The sequence below is a fragment of the Mastigoproctus giganteus genome, chromosome 10 (assembly GCF_048544385.1).
Source record: "Mastigoproctus giganteus isolate SK-2022 chromosome 10, ASM4854438v1, whole genome shotgun sequence".
Taxonomy (NCBI): Eukaryota; Metazoa; Arthropoda; class Arachnida; order Uropygi; family Thelyphonidae; genus Mastigoproctus; species Mastigoproctus giganteus.
Window position 1 is genome coordinate 36,770,391 of NC_143584.1, and position 24,580 is coordinate 36,794,970.

Consider the following 24,580-nt stretch of genomic DNA (forward strand, 5'->3'; position numbering starts at 1 on the left):
CTGGGAGTATAGTTAATAAATTCGATGAGCTTGAAGTGCTAGTCAAGACATCAAAAGCAGATATTGTTGGGATATCAGAGACATAAGCAGTGCCGAACTGGAATTTGGGAGTACAATGTGTACGGAAAGGATAGACAGGACAGGAAGGGAGGAGGGGTTTTCCTGTTAGTTAAGAAACACATAAAATCTAAGGAAGTGCATCCAATTGATGTGGGTGGACAATGCAATGTTGAGTCTGTTTGGTGTGACATAAGCACTGGGAAAGGAAAATTCAGGGTAGGAGTGTGCTATAGGCCTAATGACTCTGATGAGTATAATAAGAAACTGTACAGGGAAATAGAGTGGGCCATTAAATCAGAGAGTCTTATACAGGTGACCCCCGCTTAACGCTGATCATTCGTTCCGGAAAAACAGAGCGCTAAGTGAATCCGCGCTAAGTGAGCGCCACTTTCCCATAAGGTAACATATGTATTTGTGAGCTGCGGTCGGTGCCATAGGATATTTCCTAATCAACAATAAACGGTAATGAAAAGATGCACAAATGTCGATCAAAATATTTAATATTCAAATATTTGCACATATAAAATATTCTGCATTACATACGTATAATTATGTGGTAACTACTTGCGTATCAAAAGTAAACTTAAAATTCCAATTAAAATAATGAATTTAATTGATTTAATTTAATGGATCAATTTAATCATGGAAAATGTGTGGATTTTGAGTTGAACTTTGGCCCTCTTCCAAATAAACTAAAAGGGGTATTAATTTTATATGGCCCGCAGCGTTACCACCCAACAATAAAGTCAACTGATCCTTCGCCGCTTTGAAATTTGGCATATTTTTTGTTCTTTCAATATGAAACTTCTTTTAGGCATTCGTTTCCACAAAAGTCCCGCTTCAACTTGTTGAGAAATATAACACATAATACCCCTCTTCAATAATTTTAACAAGTTCTTTTTTGAAAGTTTCGGCTCCTTGATCTGCACTAGCGGTTCTCCCTGGGTTTTAAATATATTCTACCAGCCCTTACCAGTTTTAAATGGTTCCACATTTTTTTTTTTTTTTTTAGGAGAGTTTTCTTCAGATCATCATATTGGCTATTGGCTAATCTCTCTCTCTCTCTCTCTCTCTCTCTCTCTCTCTCTCTCTCTCTCTCTCTCTCTTTTAAATATTTAACTTAACTGACTTCTGCATTGGAATATTATCTTCAATAAAATTAGTCTTTCCATTTCAATCCTAATAGCCGTTCTAGTTTCTTGCAGTGGAACAGCTATCTTTGCTGCTGATAAAATTAATTTTTTATAATTGTTCTTACAGTTAAACTTGCAAGTCCTAAATTATGGCACACATCCGCTTGTTGTTGACCGGAATCGATTCGCTTCAAAACGTCTAATTTAATTTTCAAATTCAGTCTTTTTCTTACATTTATAGTCTTCGTACTGCGCCCAGACGTTGCTTTTTCATTCCTGTCGGTCATTATTAGCTCTTCGAAAATATAACTGCGTTGGTTGAATTAATTATGATACAATGTTCAAGTAAACTTTCCGTTACGCACGATGTCTAATACTGCACTGAGTGATGACTAGACTTCGGATAAATGCATATAACCCAAATATTACAAGCAATATATTCGATCATTTTTTAAAATGTTGATCTCGGAACTACGTAACAAGTCACTGTACTGCAATTAAATTAGCGTGCGATAAAATTTCACTGAGCGTGGGAAAATTCCTCAAGTCGGCGTGGGAAACGTTTTAATGCTGTTTTGCTATTCATTTTCAAGCTATCGACTCCATCAAATGAAACGATTTTGTTAAATTTGTCAAAAATGTAATCTGTAAAAGAGCGTTATAGTGATCTGTGACAGCGTTATAGTCAGATACGGGTTATAATATAAGAACAGCTTTATAGCGAATTAGCGTAAAGCAAACCGCGTTATAACGGGGGCCTGCTGTAATGAGGGATTTTAATTTCCTGGATATTGACTGGAATTTGTGGGTTGGTCACTTACACACTAGCAAGGCTTTTGTGGATTTCTTGGTTGATTGTTTTCTACATCAGCATGTTCGGGAGGCAACTAGAGGGAGTAATACTCTTGATCTGATTATTAGTAGTGATTCTTCATGCATCAATAATCAGCAGATTAAGGAACCACTAGGTGGCAGTGATCACAGTGTGCTGAAGTGGGATTTACTCAAAGAGGTAACTACCATCAAGGGTAAAGGGAAGGGTTTTTGCTTTCGTAAAGGTGGAACAGTATTTAAATTCTATACGGTAGGACCAACTGATGATGTTACCAACAGCAAATTCAAAATGGGAAGCATTCAAAGAATTAATCTTGGAAGCTACTAGGCTATTCATACCAATAAAGAAATATTGTTCAAGATTTAGGCCTAAATGGATGTCAGAACTAATTACACATGTGAAAGAGAAGAAAAATGCATGGGATACATATAATTTAACATGTGACACAGAAGCCTATGATAGATATAAGCTGGTCTGTAACCAAGTTACAAAGGAGGTTAGGCAGGCGAAAGCAGATTGCAAAAAATCTTTGGCAAAGGATGCAAAGAAAAACAGCAAAGAGTTCTTTACTTATGTAAACTCTAGAAGGAAGGGGATGAATCAGATTGGTTCACTTGATATCAAGTTCAACTGTTGATGATCCTGCTCAGGTAACTAACAAACTAAATGAATATTTTGCATCGACATTCACACATGAGGAGTTATTCACGGAGGGAAATGCCAAAGGTGTATTCAATTCTGGCAGTAAGCTAGATAATCTTGTAATAACTGAGAGTAAAGTGGAGGAGAAATTGTTGAAGATAAACACAAAAAAAGCACCTGGGGTGGATGGAATCTATCCAGTTATATTAAAGGAGGTGGCAAAGGAAGTAAACAAACCCTTAGCCATAATTATGAGAGCTTCCCTGGACACAGCGGAGGTACCCATTGACTGGAGATGTGCAAATTTTTTTTTTTTTTTTTTTTTTTGGCTGATGCTATATAAGCTTGGTTTCTTGCATCATGTGCCTTTGCTAATGCTAATAATCTTTGGTGGGTGCAAACCAAAGGCTATGCACGACATAGGGTTACAGTTCACCACGTGTGCAAACTCCAATCTTTTATATTAGTCATTCCCAACTTTGAGCTTTCATTAGCATCATAGATCAATCCATTCCTACATTGACGGTACTAATACAAAGCCAATCAATGTATTTGTATATTGTAAAATAATATGTATAATCATGTGAATACTGTATTAAAATAAAAAACAATTCTACATTTCTCTCCCCCAGCTAATGGGAAAATGTTTTCTGTTCAAGATTGCTTGTAACTCTTGAAGCAGTGCTTGTTAATCATATTATGCTTGATTCATGTATAATTTTGGATGGACAGCCTGTAGACCAGGTGCCTCCATAGCCAGATGGGCAGGAGCGGCAGTGCGTAGCACACGCTTATTGATTAGACTGGGGTTCGAGCCCGTGACAACCAAATATCTAGCATGCGGAAAGGTCAGGGAATGACCACCGCATATCCCCGGAGCAATATGGCCTTAATTGATGATCCAGAGCATTTTCGGAATATGGAAAATTTATTGATCTGTTTGTTTATATTTATTTACAAAATAACCCTCAAGTTTTGACAAATACTAATAAAATTACAGCTTAGCTCAAAGATCCCGAATTTGCTTTGGAAACTGTTTTTATGTGCATCAGGTATGATAGTGAAGAGAAATCTGTAATAAAAAAATAAAAAAAAAAATCTTAAAATTGAAATAAAGGGCAAACTTACTCATTGAGGCAATAATAAGGATGTGACCATTCAGTGTCCTAGTTCTCAGCTGAAACCACGAAAATAAAAATCAACAAGGTAAAAAATGACTGCTAGTTATATACCTAGTTTCTGTTTATGCATTTTCAAGTCTGAAATGAAGTGTAGATGTTGATATGTACTCAGTGTTGCTGTTTGCATTTAATGGTAGTTGTGAAAAAAATACATTGGACAACTGCCAAATGGAGAGAGGTCTACTGAAAGGAATGTGCTTGTCAACAATGAATTTTGCAGAATAAAGTTTTATAACTAAGAATTCATAAGTAGGGTGCAAACTTTCTAGATGAAGGCTTAAATTAAATGTTCCACTTCCTCATCTTAGGAGAATATCCTGAGATTGCATTCAAGGACATCTTTTTTTTTTTTTTTTTTTTTTTATCCAAGAAACAAGCTTGTACAGAATCAGTCAAAAAATCACCTTGTGTGTCCCCTCTGATTCTAGTTTTTCTAGTTCATTTTTGAATTTATTCAAACTACCCAGTTATACAACACAGATGAAAGCTTGTTCCTGCAATCAACTACCTCCTAGATGAAGGCAAATTTCCACATCTGTCTTGCAGCCATCCTTACTCAATTTGAATTTATGTCCCCTTGTGTGTAATTGGAGCAAGAGGAATGATGCCATCAGCATTGAGCTTACTCAATCCATTGGAACCCTGAAACATCTCTTTGCAGGTGTCTAGTCTCTTGATGCTGAAGTCTGTAGAACTGAAGCCTTAATTGGTGAGAGCACCTTTTTGCTATCCACACTAATCACATTGCTCTTCTCTCACCCATTCCAACAAATCCACATTCCTTCTGAAATGAGGCTTCCAGGCCTGTATGATTCCAGTACCAAAGATGATTCCTATTCATTGCCTTATGCAAATAATCACCTCCTTATCCCTGCTGCAAAATTTCTGTATATCATTGATAAAATGCTATGAGGTGCCCTGGAAGCCTATTTACATTACTCAGAGAACTTCATATCTGACTGCACAATGCAACTACACAGGGTAATATGTATAGGGGTAGTAATAATCCTGAGATTACTGCTGCCTGTATGCAGTTCTTTGCATTTGTCAGTGCTAAACTTCAACTGCCATTTCTCAGCCTATCTGCCTAATTTTTTAAAATTTTGTTGCAGTAGCTTACCCTGATTACTGTCATTACCTGCCCTGCAAACTTAGATATCTGATACACCTTCATCAGTATCTTTAATAAATATGGAAAACAACATTGGACACAGCACTGAATCCTAGGAGAGTCCAACAACATTAGTACAAGAAGAGCGATGACCATTGATAACTATTCTGTTTCTCCCATTCAACCATCACTTTATCCATAGTAGTAACTTGCCCTTTATGCCACAGTCCTCCAGTTTTGTATAGCAGTATTTTATTTTTTTTGCATTCACTTCCTTTGTTTTCAATTCAGATTGGTCAGACAAGATGACACCTTAAGAGTCCATGCTGTGACTGCAGTATAACTGTATTCCTCTCTGGATGGTCCTGCATTACTTCTTTATACTCTGTTTCTCCCATTCACCCATCACTTTATCCATAGCAGTAACTTTCCCTTTATGCCACAGTCGTCCAGTTTGTATAGCAGTATTTTATGTGTAACAATATCAAAAGCTTTTCTGAAATCTAAGTGTATGATGTCAAAATATACTTGCGTGTACACCAATGTTAGGAGTTTAGTAATTAAATTTGATGAATTTGAGGTATTGCTCAAAACATCAAAGGCACATATTGTTGGGATATCAGAGACGTGGTGTCACACAGATATAAGGAATGCAGAACTGGAATTTGGGGAGTACAATGTCTACAGAAAGGATAGACTGGATAGGAAGGGAGGAGGGGTTATGCTATTAGTTAAGAAATACATAAAATAACAGGAAGTGAAGCCAGTGGACATCGCTGGACAGTGCAGTGTCGAGTCAGTTTGGTGTGACCTAAGCATTGGGAGATCAAAATTGAGAGTAGGAGTGTGCTATAGGCCTGATGACCCTGATGAGTACAATAAGAAACTGTACAGGGAAATAGAGTGGGCCAGTAAATCAGAGAGTCTTATAATGGGAGATTTTAATTTCCCAGATATTGACTGGAATTTGGGGGCTGGTCACTCACACACTAGCAAGGCTTTTGTGGATTTATTGGATGATTGTTTTCTACATCAGCATGTTCAGGAGGCAACTAGAGGGAGGAATACTCTTGATTTGATTATCAGCAGTGATTCTTCATGCATTAAGAATCTGCAGATAAATGAACCACTAGGTGGCAGTGATCACAGTGTGCTGAAGTGGGATTTACTCAAAGAGGTAACTACCATTAGGGGTAAAGGGAAGGGTTATTGCTTTCGTAAAGGCGACTGCGATGGACTGAGACAGTATTTAAATTCTATACAGTGGGACCAACTGATGATGTTACCAACAGCAAATGCAAAATGGGAAGCATTCAAAGAACGTATCTTGGAAGCTACTAGGCTTTAAATACCAACTAAGAAATATTGTTCAAGGTTTAGGCCTAAATGGATGTCAGATGAACTGATGAGGCATATGGCAGAGAAGAAACATGCATGAGATACATACAAATTAACACATGACACAGAAGCCTATGATAGATACAAGTTGATCTGTAACCAAGTTACAAATGGAGGTTAGGCAGGCGAAGGCAGATTACGAGAAATCTTTGGCAAGGGATGCAAAGAAACACAGCAAAGAGTTCTTTACTTATGTAAACTCTAGAAGGAGGGGGGATGAATCAGATTGGTCCGCTTGATATCGATGGTTCAACTGTTGATGATCCTGCTCAGGTAGCTAACAAACTAAATGAATATTTTGCATCAACATTCACACATGAGGAGTTATTTAGCGAGGTGAAAGCCAGAGGTGTATTCAACTCTAGCAGTAAGCTAGAGAATCTTGTAATAACTTAGAGTAAAGTGGAGGAGAAATTGTTGAAGATAAACACAAGAAAGGCACCCGGGGTGGATGGGATCTATCCAGTTATATTAAAGGAGGCAGCAGAGGAAGTAGTTAGGCATAATTATGAGAGCTTCCTTGGACTCAGGGGAGGTACCCACAGACTGGAGATGTGCAAATGTGACCCCGATTCACAAGGGAGGATCAAAGGCTGACACAAGTAATTATAGACCTGTGAGTTTAACTTCTGTTCCAGGAAAATTAATGGAGGCACTGGTTAAAGAAGCACTGCAGGATCATTTAGACAAGACTTCAGTTATAGCTCGGACACAGCATGGTTTTGTTAATGGGAAGTCTTGCCTGACCAATTTGATTGGATACTATGATGCAGTCACATAGGAACTGGATGCAGGGAATAACTTTGATATTATATACTTGGATCTTAGAAATTCTTTTGATACTGTTGCACATGGAAGACTGCTGCACAAATTGGAGCAGTGTGACACTGGAGGCAAATTGCTGCTGTGGATAAAGGGGTGGCTGAGGGGGAGAAGACAGAGAGTGGTAATCAATGGACACTGCTCGTCGTGGACTAATATTATTAGTGGAGTCCCTCAGGGCTCAGTGTTGGTCCATTATTGTTTTCTGTATTCATAAATGATATTGATGATGGTATATCAAGCTTAATGTCGAAGTTTGCAGACGATACGAAGGTTGGCAGGGTTGTCAAGGACACTACTGACACTATGCTGCTGCAACAGGATCTTGAAAGGTTGAGCAGATGGGCTGATAGGTGGGAAGTATAGTTTAACATTGACAAATGTAAAGTACTACATATGGGAAACAGCAACCCCAGAGCAACGTATCAACTCTGTGGCCATACACTGACAGTGGTAGAGAATGAAAGGGACCTGGTGGTGGTTGTGCAGGCAGATATGAAGTTCTCTGAGCAGTGCAGACGGGCTGCAAGTGTAGCTCATGGTGTATTGTCAATGATATATAGGAATTTTTCTAGCAGGGATAAGGAGGTGATTATTCCCTTGTATAAGGCAATGGTCAGGCCACACCTAGAGTACTGTATACAGGCCTGGAGGCTTCATTTCAAGAAGGATGTAGAGCTGCTGGAACAAGTACAGAGAAGGGCAACAAGATTAGTGAATGGAACAAAGGGGTGCTCTTACGAAGAAAGGCTTAAGTTTTGCTTATTACAGTGTCTGGAGACTAGGCACCAGCGAGGTGATCTGATAGAGGTGTACAAAGCCTTGAATGGTTTGAGCATGCTCAATGCTGATGGGATTCTTCCTCTTGCTCAGAATAATCACCTGAGAGGGCATAAGTTCAAATTGAGGAAAGACAGATGTAGGATAGATGTGCGGAAATTTGACCTTAGCCAGGGGTGGTTGGTAGGTGGAACAGACTTCCATCCCTTGTCATGGAAGTTGATAGCCTAAATAAGTTTAAGGCTCAGCTGGACAGGTATTTCGAACGAACAGAGGGGTGAAGTGGAAGTGGTTATTTTTTATTTATTTATTTTACTTTATTTATTTTTTTTTTTGGCTGATGCTGCATAAGCTTGCTTTCTTGCATCAAATGCCTCTACTAATGCTAATGCTAAACCTTGAACGATATTTCTTAATAGGTATGAAACTTTTAGTAGCTTCCATGATTAATTCCTTGAATGCTTCCCACTTTGAATTTACTGTTGGTAACATCGTCAGTTGATCCCACTGTACAGAATTTAAAAACTGTCTGAGACCACTGTACTCACCTTTACGGAAGCAAAAACCCTTTCTTTTACCCCTGATGGTAATTATATCTTTAAGTAAATCCCACGTCAGTACACTGTGATCACTGCCACCTAGTGGTTCCTTTATCTGCAAATTCTTAATACACGAATGATCACTGCTGATAACCAGATCAAGAGTATTATCCTCTCTCGGTGCCTCCCGAACATGCTGCTACAGAAAACAATCATCCAATAAATCCACAAAAGCCTTACTAGTGTGTAAGTGACCAACCCACAAGTTCCAGTCAATATCTGGGAAGTTAAAATCCCTCATTTATAAGACATTCTGATTTACTAGCCCTCTCTATTTCTCTGTACAATTGTTCATTGTACTCATTTGAGTCATTAGGCCTATAACACACTCCTACTCTTATTTTTGCTTTCGCAGTGCTTATGTCAAACTGACTCAACAGTGCACTGTTCATCTATATCAACTGGATGCATTTCTTTTGATTTTATGTTTTTCTTAATTAACAGCATGACAACTCCTCCCTTCCTCTCCCGTCTATTCTTTCTGTACACATTGTACTCCCCAAATTCCAATTCTGCATTCCTAATATCAGTGTTACACCACGTCTCTGATATCCCAACAATATCCGCCTTTGATGTCTTGACCTTCAAATTCATCAAATTTATTTACTATACTATACGTGCAAGCATACATACACCTATTCCTAGTTACCCTGACACATCCCATGTAACCCCCTGTTTCACGATGACTGCCATCAGTCCCTGAAACCCCCAGCACCCCTCGCTCCAGGTCTACTTATTCTTATAGAAGTTGTGCAAGAATCACCTTCACCTCTGCCTGCGGCTACTTTTAACCCTTTTAGTCTGTGAATCCCTCCAAGCTAGCCGTTTTCTGACCCACCTAACACTGCCTCGATAGCATCAGCAAATATTCTTGCACCCTTTCTATTTAAGTGTATCCCATCCCTGTAGAAGCAGTCTCTCCATGTTAACAAGCACAGACCACACTGAAAAAAATTCTACTCCACGAGCCTTGCACATTCCCTCCAGAGCCAAATTGATTGACAAGACTCTCATCATGTACTCCCGCCTATCATGTCTGGACAGAATTGCAGACACTCAAATTTAACCCTAACTCAAGACTTTTTTGCAACATTGACCTGTATTTGTTAAGTAAATCTGCAGATCTCCTACTCTTAATGTCATTGGTGCCAACATGTACAACAGTATCACCTTTTGTGCCCTTAAAAGATGATATATGCTTTACAATGTCATCAACTTTTGCTCCTGGCAGACATACCCTGGTCCTGTTCCATCTATCCTTTTTACACAATATATTCCCTGTCTCCTTGACAATAGAATCACCAACAATAACTAGTTCCTTTTGGACCAGCACATTCTGCCTTGGAGATTGCTGCTGTGTTGCCTGATGCCCAGGAGTGAGCTCTGGCGTTGAGTTGGGCAGCTGAGAGCTTGACGGGCCCCCTCATATTAATTTCTTCGAGGGCATCTACCCTACAACTCAAGCTCTCATAGATGCCCAGTAGAACGCTGAGTTGATACCTAATTTCTAGACACTCTCTGCACCTGGCACACACAAAGACATCCTCCTTGGCTAGATCATGTTCTGTTGCAGAGAGTTTGGTGAACATTTCACAAGTTGCACATTTTTTAAGGCTGTGATGCGTTGGAGAATCGCCCCCCCTCAGTTCTCCCCCGAGTTACACCACTCCTGCCACTTTGTGCCCATTGCTTTGCTGCTCTAGTCTGGAGCATGATATTTTAAATTAATAAGATCAATAAATTTAATTAATTAATTGTCAATACTACGCTATCTAATAGAATCCTAAATGCAGTGATGCGTATTACACTATATAATTATATGTTAGAACTAGTTACCACAATTAAAAATATGAATTCCTTACTACTCTATACAAAAAACAATGGCTGCAAGATTCGAACGAAATAATGGTTTTACGTATATTAAGTAGTAATCTACAAAAACACTTCATCTAAATTAAAAATAAAAATAACCAGCGTAACTATAACTATAAGACTACGTATAAAGTACAATATACAGGGTGTCTCAAAAATATTGGTACAAACGTTTAGGGGAGGTAGGTAACATCTAAAGGAATGTGAATCGCATAGGAACCCATAACCAGAAACGTCACCGTAAGTCGGTAGACACCGCTGTTCATCAGTTTGTGAGAAGGAAAATTTCTGGTTTACTCATTCAAGCAGTAGTCGCCGCATGAAGAGCATGCATCGATATACGAACTGTGAGCTGGCAGACATGCACCTAGTGTGTAGATTAGCAGAGGGCAATGGACGAGCCACTCAACGAATTTATGGAGAACGCTTCCCAGACAGACATGTACTGGACCACTGTTTGTTTGTGCATGTGCATCAAAATTTATGCGATTATGGATCATTTAGAGGTAACAGGAGTAGTGCGGGTAGACCACGTTCGACGCGAACTCCCGCCACGGACCCCTCGACGTGGGCACCTGTACGTGGTGAGGGGACCTCCCAGTGATGCTGCTGGACTTACAGACTAGCATCACTGGGATCCAACGCCCACAGCCCAGGTTCCGGGCTTACATCAATGGAATCCGGCGTGTTTGCCGTGCGCTGCGACCCGTGGAAATTCGGAAAGGGGGATCCTGGTGGTTGAGGGGCCCAGCTTCAATACACCACTTTGGCCCCCTGCTTCAACAAGACGGGTGGTCCTGGAAGGCCCGGCTAGGATCAATCGGCTAGTAGGCTCGCCTGCGAGGGTCAACCATGTCAATGCCACGCCCCTACCCTCATGGTCCGAGGGACAGGATTCAGGCTGGCGGCGGTGCGGGTATAGTGGGTAGCCCTGGCGTCCCACTCCCGAGCGCATTTATTGCATGCCGGGTAGTGGGCGTCCCTTTGGGCTCCGTGGTGGGTGGGGAGCCCGGGCACTGAACCATTTAACAACTCCCATGAATCCTGATAAACTTACTTCTTCAGGGGCCCCAACCCGGTCCCTAGCTGAAAACATAGACGGAGAGGCAGATAATATTATTGCGACAAAGAGGCAGCGAACTGAAACATCATCATCAGGGCCTGTCCCAAGATTTCTCATTATACATTCTAGCAATGAAAAACCGATTGGCAAAATGTCACCCTTTTTTATACAGAAAGGGTTAGATGGGTTAGCAGGGTCACCCAAATCAGTTAAGAGGCTCCGCTCTGGAGACCTCTTAATTGAAACCAAAACTGACAGGCAGTCTGAGCAGCTACTCCGTGCAACATCTATCGGAGGAATACCCATAACAGTGACACCACACAGAACACTCAATTCATCGAGAGGTGTCATTTCGGAGTGGGACCTTCTCGACGTAACCGAGGAGGAAATCTGCTCAGAATTGAAACAACAGGGAGTTACTGCCGTCAAGAGAATTAATGCGCGTAGGGATGGGAAACTTGTTAAAACCAGGAGTATTATCCTGACTTTTAACTCTCCCAAACCTCCTGATGAGATTAAAGCTGGATACATCAACTGTTCAGTGCGTCCGTACGTTCCGAACCTTTTACGGTGTTTTAAATGCCAGAAGTACGGACATTCTCAAATGGCCTGCCGTGGAGTCCTTGCATGCGCCCGATGCAGTGCAAAGGACCACGAAACAACAGCATGTTCATCCGTAAAACCCACCTGTATTAACTGTGAGGGAGAACACCCGGCCTACTCACGAGCATGCCAGAGGTGGAAAGAAGAAAAAGAAATACAACGGCTGAAGGCAGAGCTAAACATATCATACCAGGAGGCAAGGAAAGCGGTGAAACCGCTCACCTACCTACGCCCAGAAGGTAGCAGGGAGGTGTTCCATCGGAACACAGACGGACATGTCCATCCCTCCAAAAGAATCATTTACGCCTATCGCACGTTATCTTTTAAGCTCCCAAAAACCTGCACAGAAGGACCAATCAGCTGCCACTCCGATATCTGTACCTCCTAATGCTCCACAAGTAACAAAGGCAATCGCCAAAGAAAAAAATAAGAAAGGTGAAGTACCTCCTACTACCCAAGAAAACATGGAGGTCGAACAGAAGGCGGTACACGAAGATTCAGTTTTGGAGCTCTTTGCTGAGGAGGAAATGGACACTGGTCAGCGTCCGTACTTCCCCAGGAAGGATAAAGCCAAAACTGAAAAGGATAAGCCCTCAGCACCTTGGAAGCCGCCTGACGGACCCACCAAGCCAAAATAATGGCTAAATTCCTACAGTGGAATTGTCGTGGATTCCGCCAAAATGCAGAAGACATCAAGACACTCCTGCAAAAGCACAACCCATCTTGCTTTTGTATACAGGAGACTTACCTAAGGGCAAATGATGACCCCAGGATGCATAACGTTTCTATCAATCGCAAGGATAGAATTGGGGATGGCACCACTCATGGCGGAGTCGCAATCCTTGTGGGTAACCATACCCCTTTTCAGCATCTACGACTTACTACCAGCATAGAGGCAGTAGCAACTCGAATAACTGTGGGGTTTTTACTAACCGTTTGCTCTATATATTTGCCACCTGGTACTGACATCTGCCAGAAAGACCTTGATGATCTCGTAATGCAGTTGCCTCCCCCTTTCTTACTTCTTGGGGACTTTAATGGATATAACACCCTGTGGGGTAGTGCTAGCATTAATAGAAGGGGAAGAGTCAGAGTGCATGCTCATTGACAATGACCTCTGCCTTCTTAATGTGGGAACAAACACCTTTTTCCACATGCCTACCCGTACGTTTTCTGCCATTGATCTTTCTATCAGCTCGCCTTCTCTTCTCCCTTCGCTTACTTGGGAGGTAGAAATGAACCTGTATGGAAGTGATCACTTCCCCGTGATAACCACATTAATTACTGGGAGACCTTGTCTTCCTGTCAGGTTACCGCGGTGGAAGTTTGATCAGGCTGACTGGAGTGCCTTTCAACACCTGGCAAAGTTTGGCAACTCTGCAGTCAGTCAGGAGCCTATCAATGATGCAGTTACGTACATAACAGAAAATATTGTCCATGCAGCTGCAACTGCGATTCCAAAGACATCCATGCGGTTTCCTCCCTTTCCAAAACCATGGTGGAATCCAGAATGCACAGCAGCTAAAAAGGCTCAAAACAAAGCCTGGGGGATATTTCGACAATATCCTACCACGGTCAACCTATTAGCATTTAAATATGCACGAGCCAAAGCACGCTACATCCGCCGTCAGAGTCAAAAGGAATCGTGGATCCATTTCACATCATCCATTACCCAGACGACCAGCACTAAGGTGGTCTGGGAAAAAATCCGGAAAATGAAGGGAAAATACACAGCACACCCCTCATCGGTCCTTGAATATAATGGATGTACTATTGCAGACTTCACTGCAATAGCCAATGCTCTTGGGGAAACATTTTCTAACATCTCTGCAACATCATCTTACTCCCCAGAGTTTCTGGTCTTAAAGTGCAACGCTGAAAAACAGGCCCTTAAATTCACATCGAAGGGTTCCCACCCATACAATGGGCCATTTAATATCCATGAGCTGAAAACAGCACTCGCCCGTACAAAGGCTACCGCTGTTGGACCAGACAACATCCATTATGAAATGATCAAACATCTTTCACCAGAATCCATGGACCGTCTGCTCTTCCTGTACAACAGAATCTTCCTCGAAGAGCATTTTCCGGATACCTGGCGCAAGGCAACTATTCTTGCTTTTGCTAAGCCAGGAAAGGATCCTAAATATCCAAAAAACTATCGTCCTATTGCTCTGACCAGCTGTCTGTGCAAAATATTGGAGAGAATGGTCAATGCTCGTCTCTTATGGTATTTAGAATCGAATGACCTTCTCTCCCGCTTTCAGTGCGGCTTCCGAAGAAACAGGTCCACATTGGACCACTTAGTTAGACTGGAAACATCTATTCGAGATGCTTTCCTAAAAAGAGAACATTTGGTGTCCATCTTCTTTGACATGGAAAAAGCGTACGACACAACTTGGAGATTTGGTATTTTAAAAGACCTTTACAATCTCGGTCTAAGAGGTCACCTTCCCGTTTTTATTAAAAAATTTTTATCCTACCGTTATTTCCAAGTTCGTGTAGGATCCTCCCTTTCGCGGCCCTTTTGCCAAGAGGAGGGGGTACCACAAGGATCTGTCTTAAGTGTCACACTTTTTGCCATTAAAATAAACTCTATTTGCGAACAACTTCCTCCAACTATAAACAGCGCACTCTACGTCGATGACTTCAGTATATTTTCTCAATCATGCAATATGAGGGTTATTGAGAGACAACTGCAACAAGCTATTGACCATCTTAACTCCTGGGCCACGGCCAATGGTTTCAGGTTCTCACCGGAGAAGACCGTTTGCGTCCATTTTTGCCGCAAACGTAACCTCCACCCTGAGCCTGAATTACGACTTGGACAAAGCACCAGTCTTATCACCAATCTTATCCAGTCTTATCAGAGACGAAATTCCTGGGACTCATTTTTGGCAAAAAGCTTACATTTGTCCAACATATTCGTCACCTACGCACAAAGTGCACGAGAGGGCTTAACATTCTCCGCTCTCTTTCTTCTACCTCTTGGGGTGCAGACCAATGCACTCTACTCTGCTTATACCCTGCGCTAATACGCTCAAAATTGGATTATGGGTCTCAGGTGTGTTCATCTGCCAGAAATAGCGCTGTTCGTTGGCTTGACCCCGTCCATCATCAAGCCATCCGTATTGCTACTGGTGCTTTTAGAACTTTGCCTGTCCAAAGTCTGTATGCCGAAGCAAATGAACCATCTTTGTCACTTCGGCGAATGCAGTTGTCTCTGCAATATGCCTTCAAGCTGAAGTCCTTACCACACCATCCCACGTGGACATCCGTTTTCGAGCCACGATGGGAAAATCTTTATAACACAAGACGTACTGCCATTCGGCATTCGTGTTCAAGAGCTACTCAATAAGCTTAACATGTCGGTACACAAGGTTGCTCAATCACCAAAGGAGCCCCTTCCACCCTGGTATGCACAAACACCAGCATGTGACTTCTCGCTCAAACTTGCGACGAAGTCTAATACTCCAGCTTCGGTCTACCTTCAGCTCTATTCACAACACCGTGCAGAACATTCTGACTTCTTGCCAGTTTACACAGACGGCTCGAAGTCAGAATCGTATGTGGCATCTGCTGCTGTTTTTCCAGATAAAACCATATCAGAGCAGATACCCGTTAACTGCAGCATTTACACTGCAGAGCTGCATGCGATAGAGTTAGCTCTAGATCACATAAGAAAACACCGATACCAACGGTGTATTATATATGCCGATTCAATGAGTGCACTGCAGGCTTTATCAGCGGTGTCACACACTAATCATCCAACCCTGTCCCGAATTAGCATTAGCATTAGTAGAGGCATTTGATGCAAGAAAGCAAGCTTATGCAGCATCAGCCAAAAAAAAAAAAAAAAAAAAACCCACTTCCACTTCACCTCTCTGTTTGTTCAAAATACCTGTGCAGCTGAGTCTTAAACTTATTTAGGCTATCAACCTCCACAAGGGATGGAAGTCTGTTCCACCAACCAACCACCCGCTGGCTAAAGGCAAATTTCCGCACGTCTATCCTACATCTGTCTTTCCTCAATTTGAATTTATGCCCTCTCAGGTGATTTTTCTGAGCTAGAGGAAGAATCCCATCAGCATTGAGCATGCTTAAACCATTCAAGGCTTTATACACCTCTATCAGATCACCTCGCTGGTGCCTAGTCTCCAGACACTGTAATTTTCAAAACTTAAGCCTTTCTTCGTAAGAGCACTCCTTTGTTCCATTCACTAATCTTGTTGCCCTTCTCTGTACTCGTTCCAGCAGCTCTACATCCATCTTGAAATGAGGCCTCCAGACCTGTATACAGTACTCTAGGTGTGGCCTGACCATCGCCTTATACAATGGAATAATCACCTCCTTATCCCTGCTGGAAAAATTCCTGTATATCATTGACAATACTCCATGAGCTACTCTTGCAGCCCGTCTGCACTGCTCAGAGAACTTCATATCTGCCTGCACAACCACCCCCAAGTCCCTTTCATTCTCTACCACTGTCAGTGTAGTACCACAGAGTTGATACGTTGCTCTGGGGTTGCTGTTTCCCATGTGTAGTACTTTACATTTGTCAATGTTAAACTTCATTTGCCACCTCTCAGCCCATCTGCTCAACCTTTCCAGATCCTGTTGCAGCAGCATAGTGGCAGTAGTGTCCTTGACAAACCTGTCAACCTTTGTATCGTCTGCAAACTTGGACATTAAGCCCGATATACCATCATCAATATCATTTATAAATACAGAAAACAATAATGGACCCAACACTGAGCCCTGAGGGACTCCACTAATAACATCAGTCCACGATGAGCAGTGTCCATTGATTACCACTCTCTGTCTTCTCCCTCTCAGCCACCCCTTTATCCATAGCAGCAATTTGCCTCCAATGTCACACTGCTCCAATTTGTGTAGCAGTCTTCCATGTGCAACAGTATCAAAAGCCTTTCTAAGATCCAAGTATATAATATCAAAGTTATTCCCTGCATCCAGTTCTTTTGTGACTGCATCATAGTATCCAATCAAGTTGGTTAGGCAAGACCTCCCCTTAACAAAACCATGCTGTGTCTGAGCTATAACTGAAGTCTTGTCTAAATGATCCTGCAGTGCTTCTTTAACCAGTGCCTCCATTAATTTTCCTGGAACAGAAGTTAAGCTCACAGGTCTATAATTACTTGTGTCAGCCTTTGATCCTCCTTTGTGAATTGGGGTCACATTTGCACATTTCCAGTCTATGGGTACCTCCCCGAGTCCAAGGAAGCTCTCATAATTATGGCTAAGGGTTTGCTTACTTCCTTTGCTGCCTCCTTTAATATAACTGGATAGATCTCATCCACCCCGGGTGCCTTTCTTGTGTTTATCTTCAACAGTTTCTCCTCCACTTTACTCCCAGTTATTTCAAGATTCTGTAGCTTACTGCTAGAGTTGAATACACCTCTGGCATTCCCCTCGCTGAATAATTCCTCATGTGTGAATGTCGATGCAAAATATTCATTTAGTTTGTTAGCTACCTGAGCAGGATCATCAACACTTGACCCATCAATATCAAGTGGACCAATCTGATTCATCCCCTTCCTTCTAGAGTTTACATAAGTAAAGAACTCTCTGCTGTTTTTCTTTGCATCCCTTGCCAAGGATTTCTCGTACTCTGCCTTCGCCTGCCTAACCTCCTTTGTAACTTGGTTGCATATCAACTTGTATCTATCATAGGCTTCTGTGTCATGTGTTAATTTGTATGTATCCCATGCATTTTTCTTCTCTGCCATATGCCTCATTAGTTCATCTGACATCCATTTTGGCCTAAACCTTGAACAATATTTCTTAGTTGGTATGTAAAGCCTAGTAGCTTCCAAGATAAGTTCTTTGAATGCTTCCCATTTTGAATTTGCTGTTGGTAACATCATCAGTTGGTCCCACTGTATAGAATTTAAATACTGTCTCAGTCCATCGTAGTCGCCTTTACGGAAGCAATAACCCTTCCCTTTACCCCTAATGGTAGTTACCTCTTTGAGTAAATCCCACTTCAGCACACTGTGATCACTGCCACCTAGTGGTTCATTTATCTGCAGATTCTTAATGCATGAAGAATCACTGCTGATAATCAAATCAAGAGTATTACTCCCTCTAGTTGCCTCCCGAACATGCTGATGTAGAAAACAATCATCCAATAAATCCACAAAAGTCTTGCTAGTGTGTGAGTAACCAGCCCCCAAATTCCAGTCAATATCTGGGAAATTAAAATCTCCCATTATAAGACACTCTGATTTACTGGCCCACTCTATTTCCCTGTACAGTTCCTTATTATACTCATCAGAGTCATTTGGCCTATAGCACACTCCTACTCTCAATTTTGATCTCCCAATGTTTATGTCACACCAAACTGACTCCACACTGCACTGTCCAGCGATGTCGACTGGCTTCACTTCCTTGGTTTTTATGTGTTTCTTAACTAATAGCATAATCCCTCCTCCCTTCCTATCCTGTCTATCCTTTCTGTAGACGTTGTACTCCCCAAATTGCAGTTCTGCATCCCTTATATCTGTGTGACACCACGTCTCTGATATCCCAACAATATCTGCCTTCGATGTTTTGAGCAATACCTCAAATTCATCAAATTTATTTACTAAACTCCTAGCATTGGTGTACACGCAATTATACCTGCACCTGTTTCTATTCTTAGCTACCCTAACACAACCCATGTGTTTACTTGTACCGCAAAATTGTCACTTTAGGAACCTCACAGTTCATGGGTTTTGTTGTTTGTGGATGACTGCTCTTTTGATTAATCATAGTTCACACTTTTCTAATGTACTTATTACAGTGTAGATGCTCATTCATGATATCTAACTTTGCTTGACAATTGTCAGTTTGTGCACCCATGGATAAACTTGCCGTAGCTAGGGATTTGCTCTTTAACCTGGAAGAGCCTGTCAATAAACGATTCCCTCTAAAATATGTTAGTGGTATCAAATTATAATCTTATTTGATGTTATGATGTTATGTTTGATTCTACAGTCCTAAAATGCTCTTGCTGTCACTGATTGTGAGCATGTAAATTAATAATTAAAAGCTATCCGTTGCCAGAATTCTCGTTTCACATCTGAAATCAAAATCAGCTGTATGACCATTGGGATCAGTGGAAAATGCAGATTCACAACAGTCAACTTTGATAAACATTTCGTAGGGGTATCCCACATACATAGTTGTCAGCTTTCCAGATTTAGGATGGAGAATCTGTCTTCTTGACACTTTCTACATTTCACTGTCATAGCTCGTTTTATTGTTATTTTTTATGAAAAAAATTCTCCACAGTTGGAAAGTGGGAAATGGCCTTTGTTCTTTGTAACTTGACTGCAACATTTAATTATACTTTGTGGTGTGAAGATAATTAATAACATCCACATGGTAATTAAGGTGCCAAAGAAATGAGATGTAAAATTTCAGAAGACATATACAAAGATTTTCCATGTATTATAAAATGTGGAAAAGGTAACCAAAGTGATTCTAAGCTGTATCCAACTGTGATGACTTTTGTAATTAATTTAAAAAAAATATAAAATTGAAATCTCAGTGCCAACGTTGGAAGATTACTATAGATTATAACATTAGGCACCTTCTCCTGAACAACCTGAAAACACATGGGATTCCTTTAAAAGACTGTTTTGTGCTTAGTATTGTTAATGTTAATAATGCCCCTATTATGATCGGCCTAAAAACTGGTAAAAACAGGAGCATTAAAATTGGAGATTGAGCACTTGGTAGCAATAGGCTGTCCTTGCCATTTTATAAATTTGTATAATGAAAGAATAGCTGCATGCCTTCCTCTGCAAGTGGTGAATATTTTATGAACATTCACTACTATCTAGAAGAAAAAATTCCAGAGGAAAGATGGATTTCAGCAATTTCAATTGATGTATGCCAATTTAGTAGAAAAGATTTTGGAGCATGTTTGTACATGCTCCAAAATTTCATGAGTTTGTACATGCTCCAAAATTTCACTCAAACCATTCATGAGTGTCTTTAGGTAAATGTTAACCACATTGGTAGAACAATGGCAACCTCTGATCAATCTGTTTAAAGCAGAATTTAGAAGCAGTGAGAAAAGTCATGAGCATTTTGTGATGCCTTTTCTGTGGATACCTCCATGTGCATTGTTCTTCCAAATTGGATTCTATAATTTTCTCTCTCTCTCTCTCTCTCTCTCTCTCTCTCTCTCTCTCTCTCTCTCTCTCTCTCTCTCTCTCTCTCCTCCCCTAGACCTGTCTGAACATACCACAATCACTGTACTAAGTACTGTAGGTTCTAATACCTTTCATATTTGGCATTTTCAAAAAAATAATAAAATAAATAAAAATAAAACATAACAACCTAAAATAACACTTCAAGGTGAAAGAATTTGTTGAGATTGCAGCAGAGCTTCTAAAAACAGAAATTTTAGAAACATTAATGACAGACCAATTAGAGAGAGGAAAAAAAAAAAAAAGAAAAATTGTGCAAAACTAATTTACAGAGAGGAGAAAATTTGGAAAGGGTCCTTTCTCAATGAACACAGTTTTCAGAAGACAACATAGAGTTTTTTATTGCCATGGTGAGCACATATTTTTATATTTGGTAATAATGGTATTAAGTCCATTTTCCATTCGATTGTGGCCATCACATTGCCACCACAAATATGGCAGAGCTCTTAAAAAGTAGTGGGAATTTCTAAAGAGGAACAGAATAAAAGTATAATTCTTGAATATTTACTTCAATGTGATTCTGTTGGTGTAGTTAGTGTAATTAATATTGTTGTATTTCATAAATTTTATGTTTTATATATATATTGCCGAAGTAGCTGAATAGTGTAGTGTTTATTGTGGTTATTGTTGCCCCGGTGTATCACAGTGGTAGGAATGTGCTATTTGGGTATTTTTCTATAGGACTAATTTAAAGTATGTCAGATTAGAGCAAAAAAACATTCTACTCAGAACAAGAAGGATGGCTTGGATGTGTAGGGAGAAGAGGGCTGCCAGAGGCAGTTCTCCTACGGATCAGTGTGCATTATTGCATGAACTATGTGTAGTGTGTATGCTGACCTGACTGCAGCTGGACATAATGCCACAGGAGATGCCTTTGTATGCACTAGGTGTAGAGACGGGAGAGAGGAAATGAAACAGAAATTGTCTGACCGATTTGAGTGCATTTTAAAAAAAAAAAGAAATAAAAAAAGGCAAAGGAATTAGTGATTTATCAAAGTGTATGCGGCAATCTGCCTTAACATTAGAGCTTACTCTCATGCATCACTACAGTATGCTCCAGGTGGGCAGAAGCAGCAGTGTGTAGCACACGCTTCTTGATTAGACCGGGGTTAGAGCCTGTGACTACCAAATACGGAGGATGTGGAAAGGTCAGGTAATGACCACCGCATAGCCCCGGAGCAATATGGCCTTAGTTGCTAATGCTCCTTAAAAAAAAAACCGAATAAGGATAGGTGGAATAGGACTAGAGCATGTCTGCAGGTGCAAATATTAGTATTATTATAGAATAATTATCAGCTTTTGAGGGCACAAAAGGTGATTAACATACATGTTGGTATTAATGATAACCAAAGCCTCAGATTGCCTGTAAAGTCACGAGTCATGGCACAACACCTGAATTAAGACTTTAAAACACGATGCATTCAAAAGAGGGCTGGTAGCAGTTCTGTTTAGGACATCAGGTAAACTTCTTTTTGCATAAGTAACCCATATTTTTAAACATGAAAAATAGTAAATTATGAAATAAGTATTCTTTTATATGGTGAAAGCATTTGATGAAATGTAACACTTTCCCTTTTTTATTTTACTTGTCTTTGCATTTTTTGTAATAGCAATGTTTTATTGTATGTTTGGTATCCAGATATATTTTCATATTATCCTTCTAGCTTAGATCATTTTACTTTTGAATATCTAAACACCAAAAAAAAAACTGAGGTTTTTTTCAGAATTATTCTTCTGTTTTTGTATTTAGATGTTTGAGAAACATTACCATAAGTTACATAGTACATGCAACAAATTACTATTCCTTGTTTTGTTCTGAACTGCTGTCATAAAATGTGTATGTATATACAAACATGCCTTGAAATTTTAGACTTTTTTATTTTTTTTCTTCAGTCAATACGTGAGCGTAACTTGAGGTACAGTGGAGCCAGATTGTGCAATCACTTATCTCAGCATTTACGTATCTCCATAGAGATCGGTGGAAGTTTCAGGCAGTTGTTACTTAAGAGGTATGCTAAAGGGTCATTTATATATAGTCAAATTTATTTTGTGATTTCACAGTGCTGAAAACATGATGTGGTAATAAAATTATCTTTCAGATGTCAACAAGAACACAGCCGTCGAGAAGATTTGGCGAATGCTGCAGACAATGGAGCATATTTGCGAGGCTTTGCTATGTTTTTAGCTGAGTTGTTCTCTCAGATGGAGGTTAGATTTATTTCATAACTATATTAAACCAAATTTTAAAGCAAATATATTGCTCTGCTTGTAATGTGCTTTAAAAAATGTTTGCAGGTAATTTGAAAATCATATATGATTATTAGCATTAGCATTAGTAGAGGCATATGATGCAAGAAAGCAAGCTTATGCAGCATCAGCCAAAAAAAAAAAAAAAAAAAACCCCACTTCCATTTTACCCCTCCGTTCATTAGAAATACCTGTCCAGCTGAGCCTTAAATTTATTTAGCCTATCAACTTCCACAACAAGGGATGGAAGTCCGTTCCACCAACCAACTACCCGCTGGCTAAAGGCAAACTTCCGAACATCTATCCTACATCTGTCTTTCCTCAATTTAAATTTATGCCCTCTCAGGTGATTATTCTGAGCAAGACGAAGAATCCCATCAGCATGCTCAAACCATTCAAAGCTTTATACACCTCTATCAGATCACCTCGCCGGTGCCTAGTCTCCAGACACTGTAATTTGTAAAAATTTAAGCCTTTCTTCGTAAGAGCAACCCTTTGTTCCATTCACTAATCTTGTTGCCCTTCTCTGTACTCGTTCCAGCAGCTCTGCATCTTCTTGAAATGAGGCCTCCAGACCTGTATACAGTACTCAAGGTGTGGCCTGACCATTGCCTTATACAAGGGAATAATCACCTCCCTATCTGCTAGAAAAATTCCTGTATATCATTGACAAGACACCATGAACTACTCTTGCAGCCCATCTGCACTGCTCAGAGAACTTCATGTCTGCCTGCACAATTACCCCCAGGTCCTTTTCATTCTCTACCACTGTCAGTGTAGTACCACAGAGTTGATACGTTGCTCTGGGGTTGCTGTTTCCTCCCATATGTAGTACTTTACATTTGTCAATGTTAAACTTCATTTGCCACCTCTCAGCCCATCTGCTCAACCTTTCCAGATCCTGTTGCAGCAGCATAGCATCAGTAGTGTCCTTAACAACCCTGCCAACCTTTGTATTGTCTGCAAACTTGGACATTAAGCTTGATATACCATCATCAATATCATTTATAAATACAGAAAACAATAATGGACCCAACACTGAACCCTGAGAGACTCCACTAATAACATTTAGTCCACGATGAGCAGTGTCCATTGATTACCACTCTCTGTCTTCTCCCCCTGAACCACCCAATTTGCTTCCAATGCCACACCGCTCCAATTTGTGCAACAGTATCAAAAGCCTTTCTAAGATCCAAATATATAATATCAAAGTTATTCCTTACATCCAGTTCTTTTGTGACTGCATCATAGTATCCAATCAAATTGGTCAGGCAAGACTTTCCCTTAACAAACCCATGCTGTGTTTGAGCTATAATTGAAGTCTTGTCTAGATGATCCTGTAGTGCTTCTTTAACCAGTGCCTCCATTAATTTTCCTGGTCTATAATTACTTGTGGCAGCCTTTGACCCTCTTTTGTGAATTGGGGTCACATTTGCACATCTCCAGTCTATGGGTACCTCCCCTGAGTCCAAGGAAGCTCTCGTAATTATGGCTAAGGTTTTGCTTACTTCCTTTGCTGCCTCCTTTAACATAACTGGATAGATCCCATCAACCCCAGGTGCCTTTCATGTGTTTATCTTCAACAATTTCTCCTCCACTTTATTCTCAGTTATTACGAGATTATCTAGCTTACTGCCAGAGTTGAAAACACCTCTGGCATTCCCCTCACTGAATATCTTCTCATGTGTGAATGTCGATGCAAAATATTCATTTAGTTTGTTAGCTACCTGAGCAGGATCATCAACAGTTTAGCCATTGATATCAAGTGGACCAATCTGATTCATCCCTTCCTTCTAGAGTTTACATAAGTAAAGAACTCTGCTGTTTTTCTTTGCATCCTTTGCCAAAGATTTCTCATAATCTGCCTTCGCCTGCCTAACCTCCTTTGTAACTTGGTTACAGATCAACTTATATCTATCATAGGCCTCTCTGCCATATGTCTCCTTAGTTCATCCGACATCTATTTAGGCCTAAACCTTGAACAATATTTCTTAGTTGGTATGTAAAGCCTAGTA

General features: G+C 40.5%; 1 protein-coding gene across 1 annotated transcript in view; it reads left to right on the forward strand.

The window, feature by feature from the left end:
- Positions 1–24,580, forward strand: part of Paip1 (Poly(A) binding protein interacting protein 1) — a 191,460-nt gene that overhangs the window by 48,756 nt on the left and 118,124 nt on the right. Inside the window, exons 4-5 of the mRNA XM_090382432.1 lie at positions 22,212–22,327; positions 22,418–22,526. Coding sequence (XP_090238558.1) covers positions 22,212–22,327; positions 22,418–22,526 — 225 coding nt within the window. The remainder of the gene's footprint in view (positions 1–22,211; positions 22,328–22,417; positions 22,527–24,580) is intronic.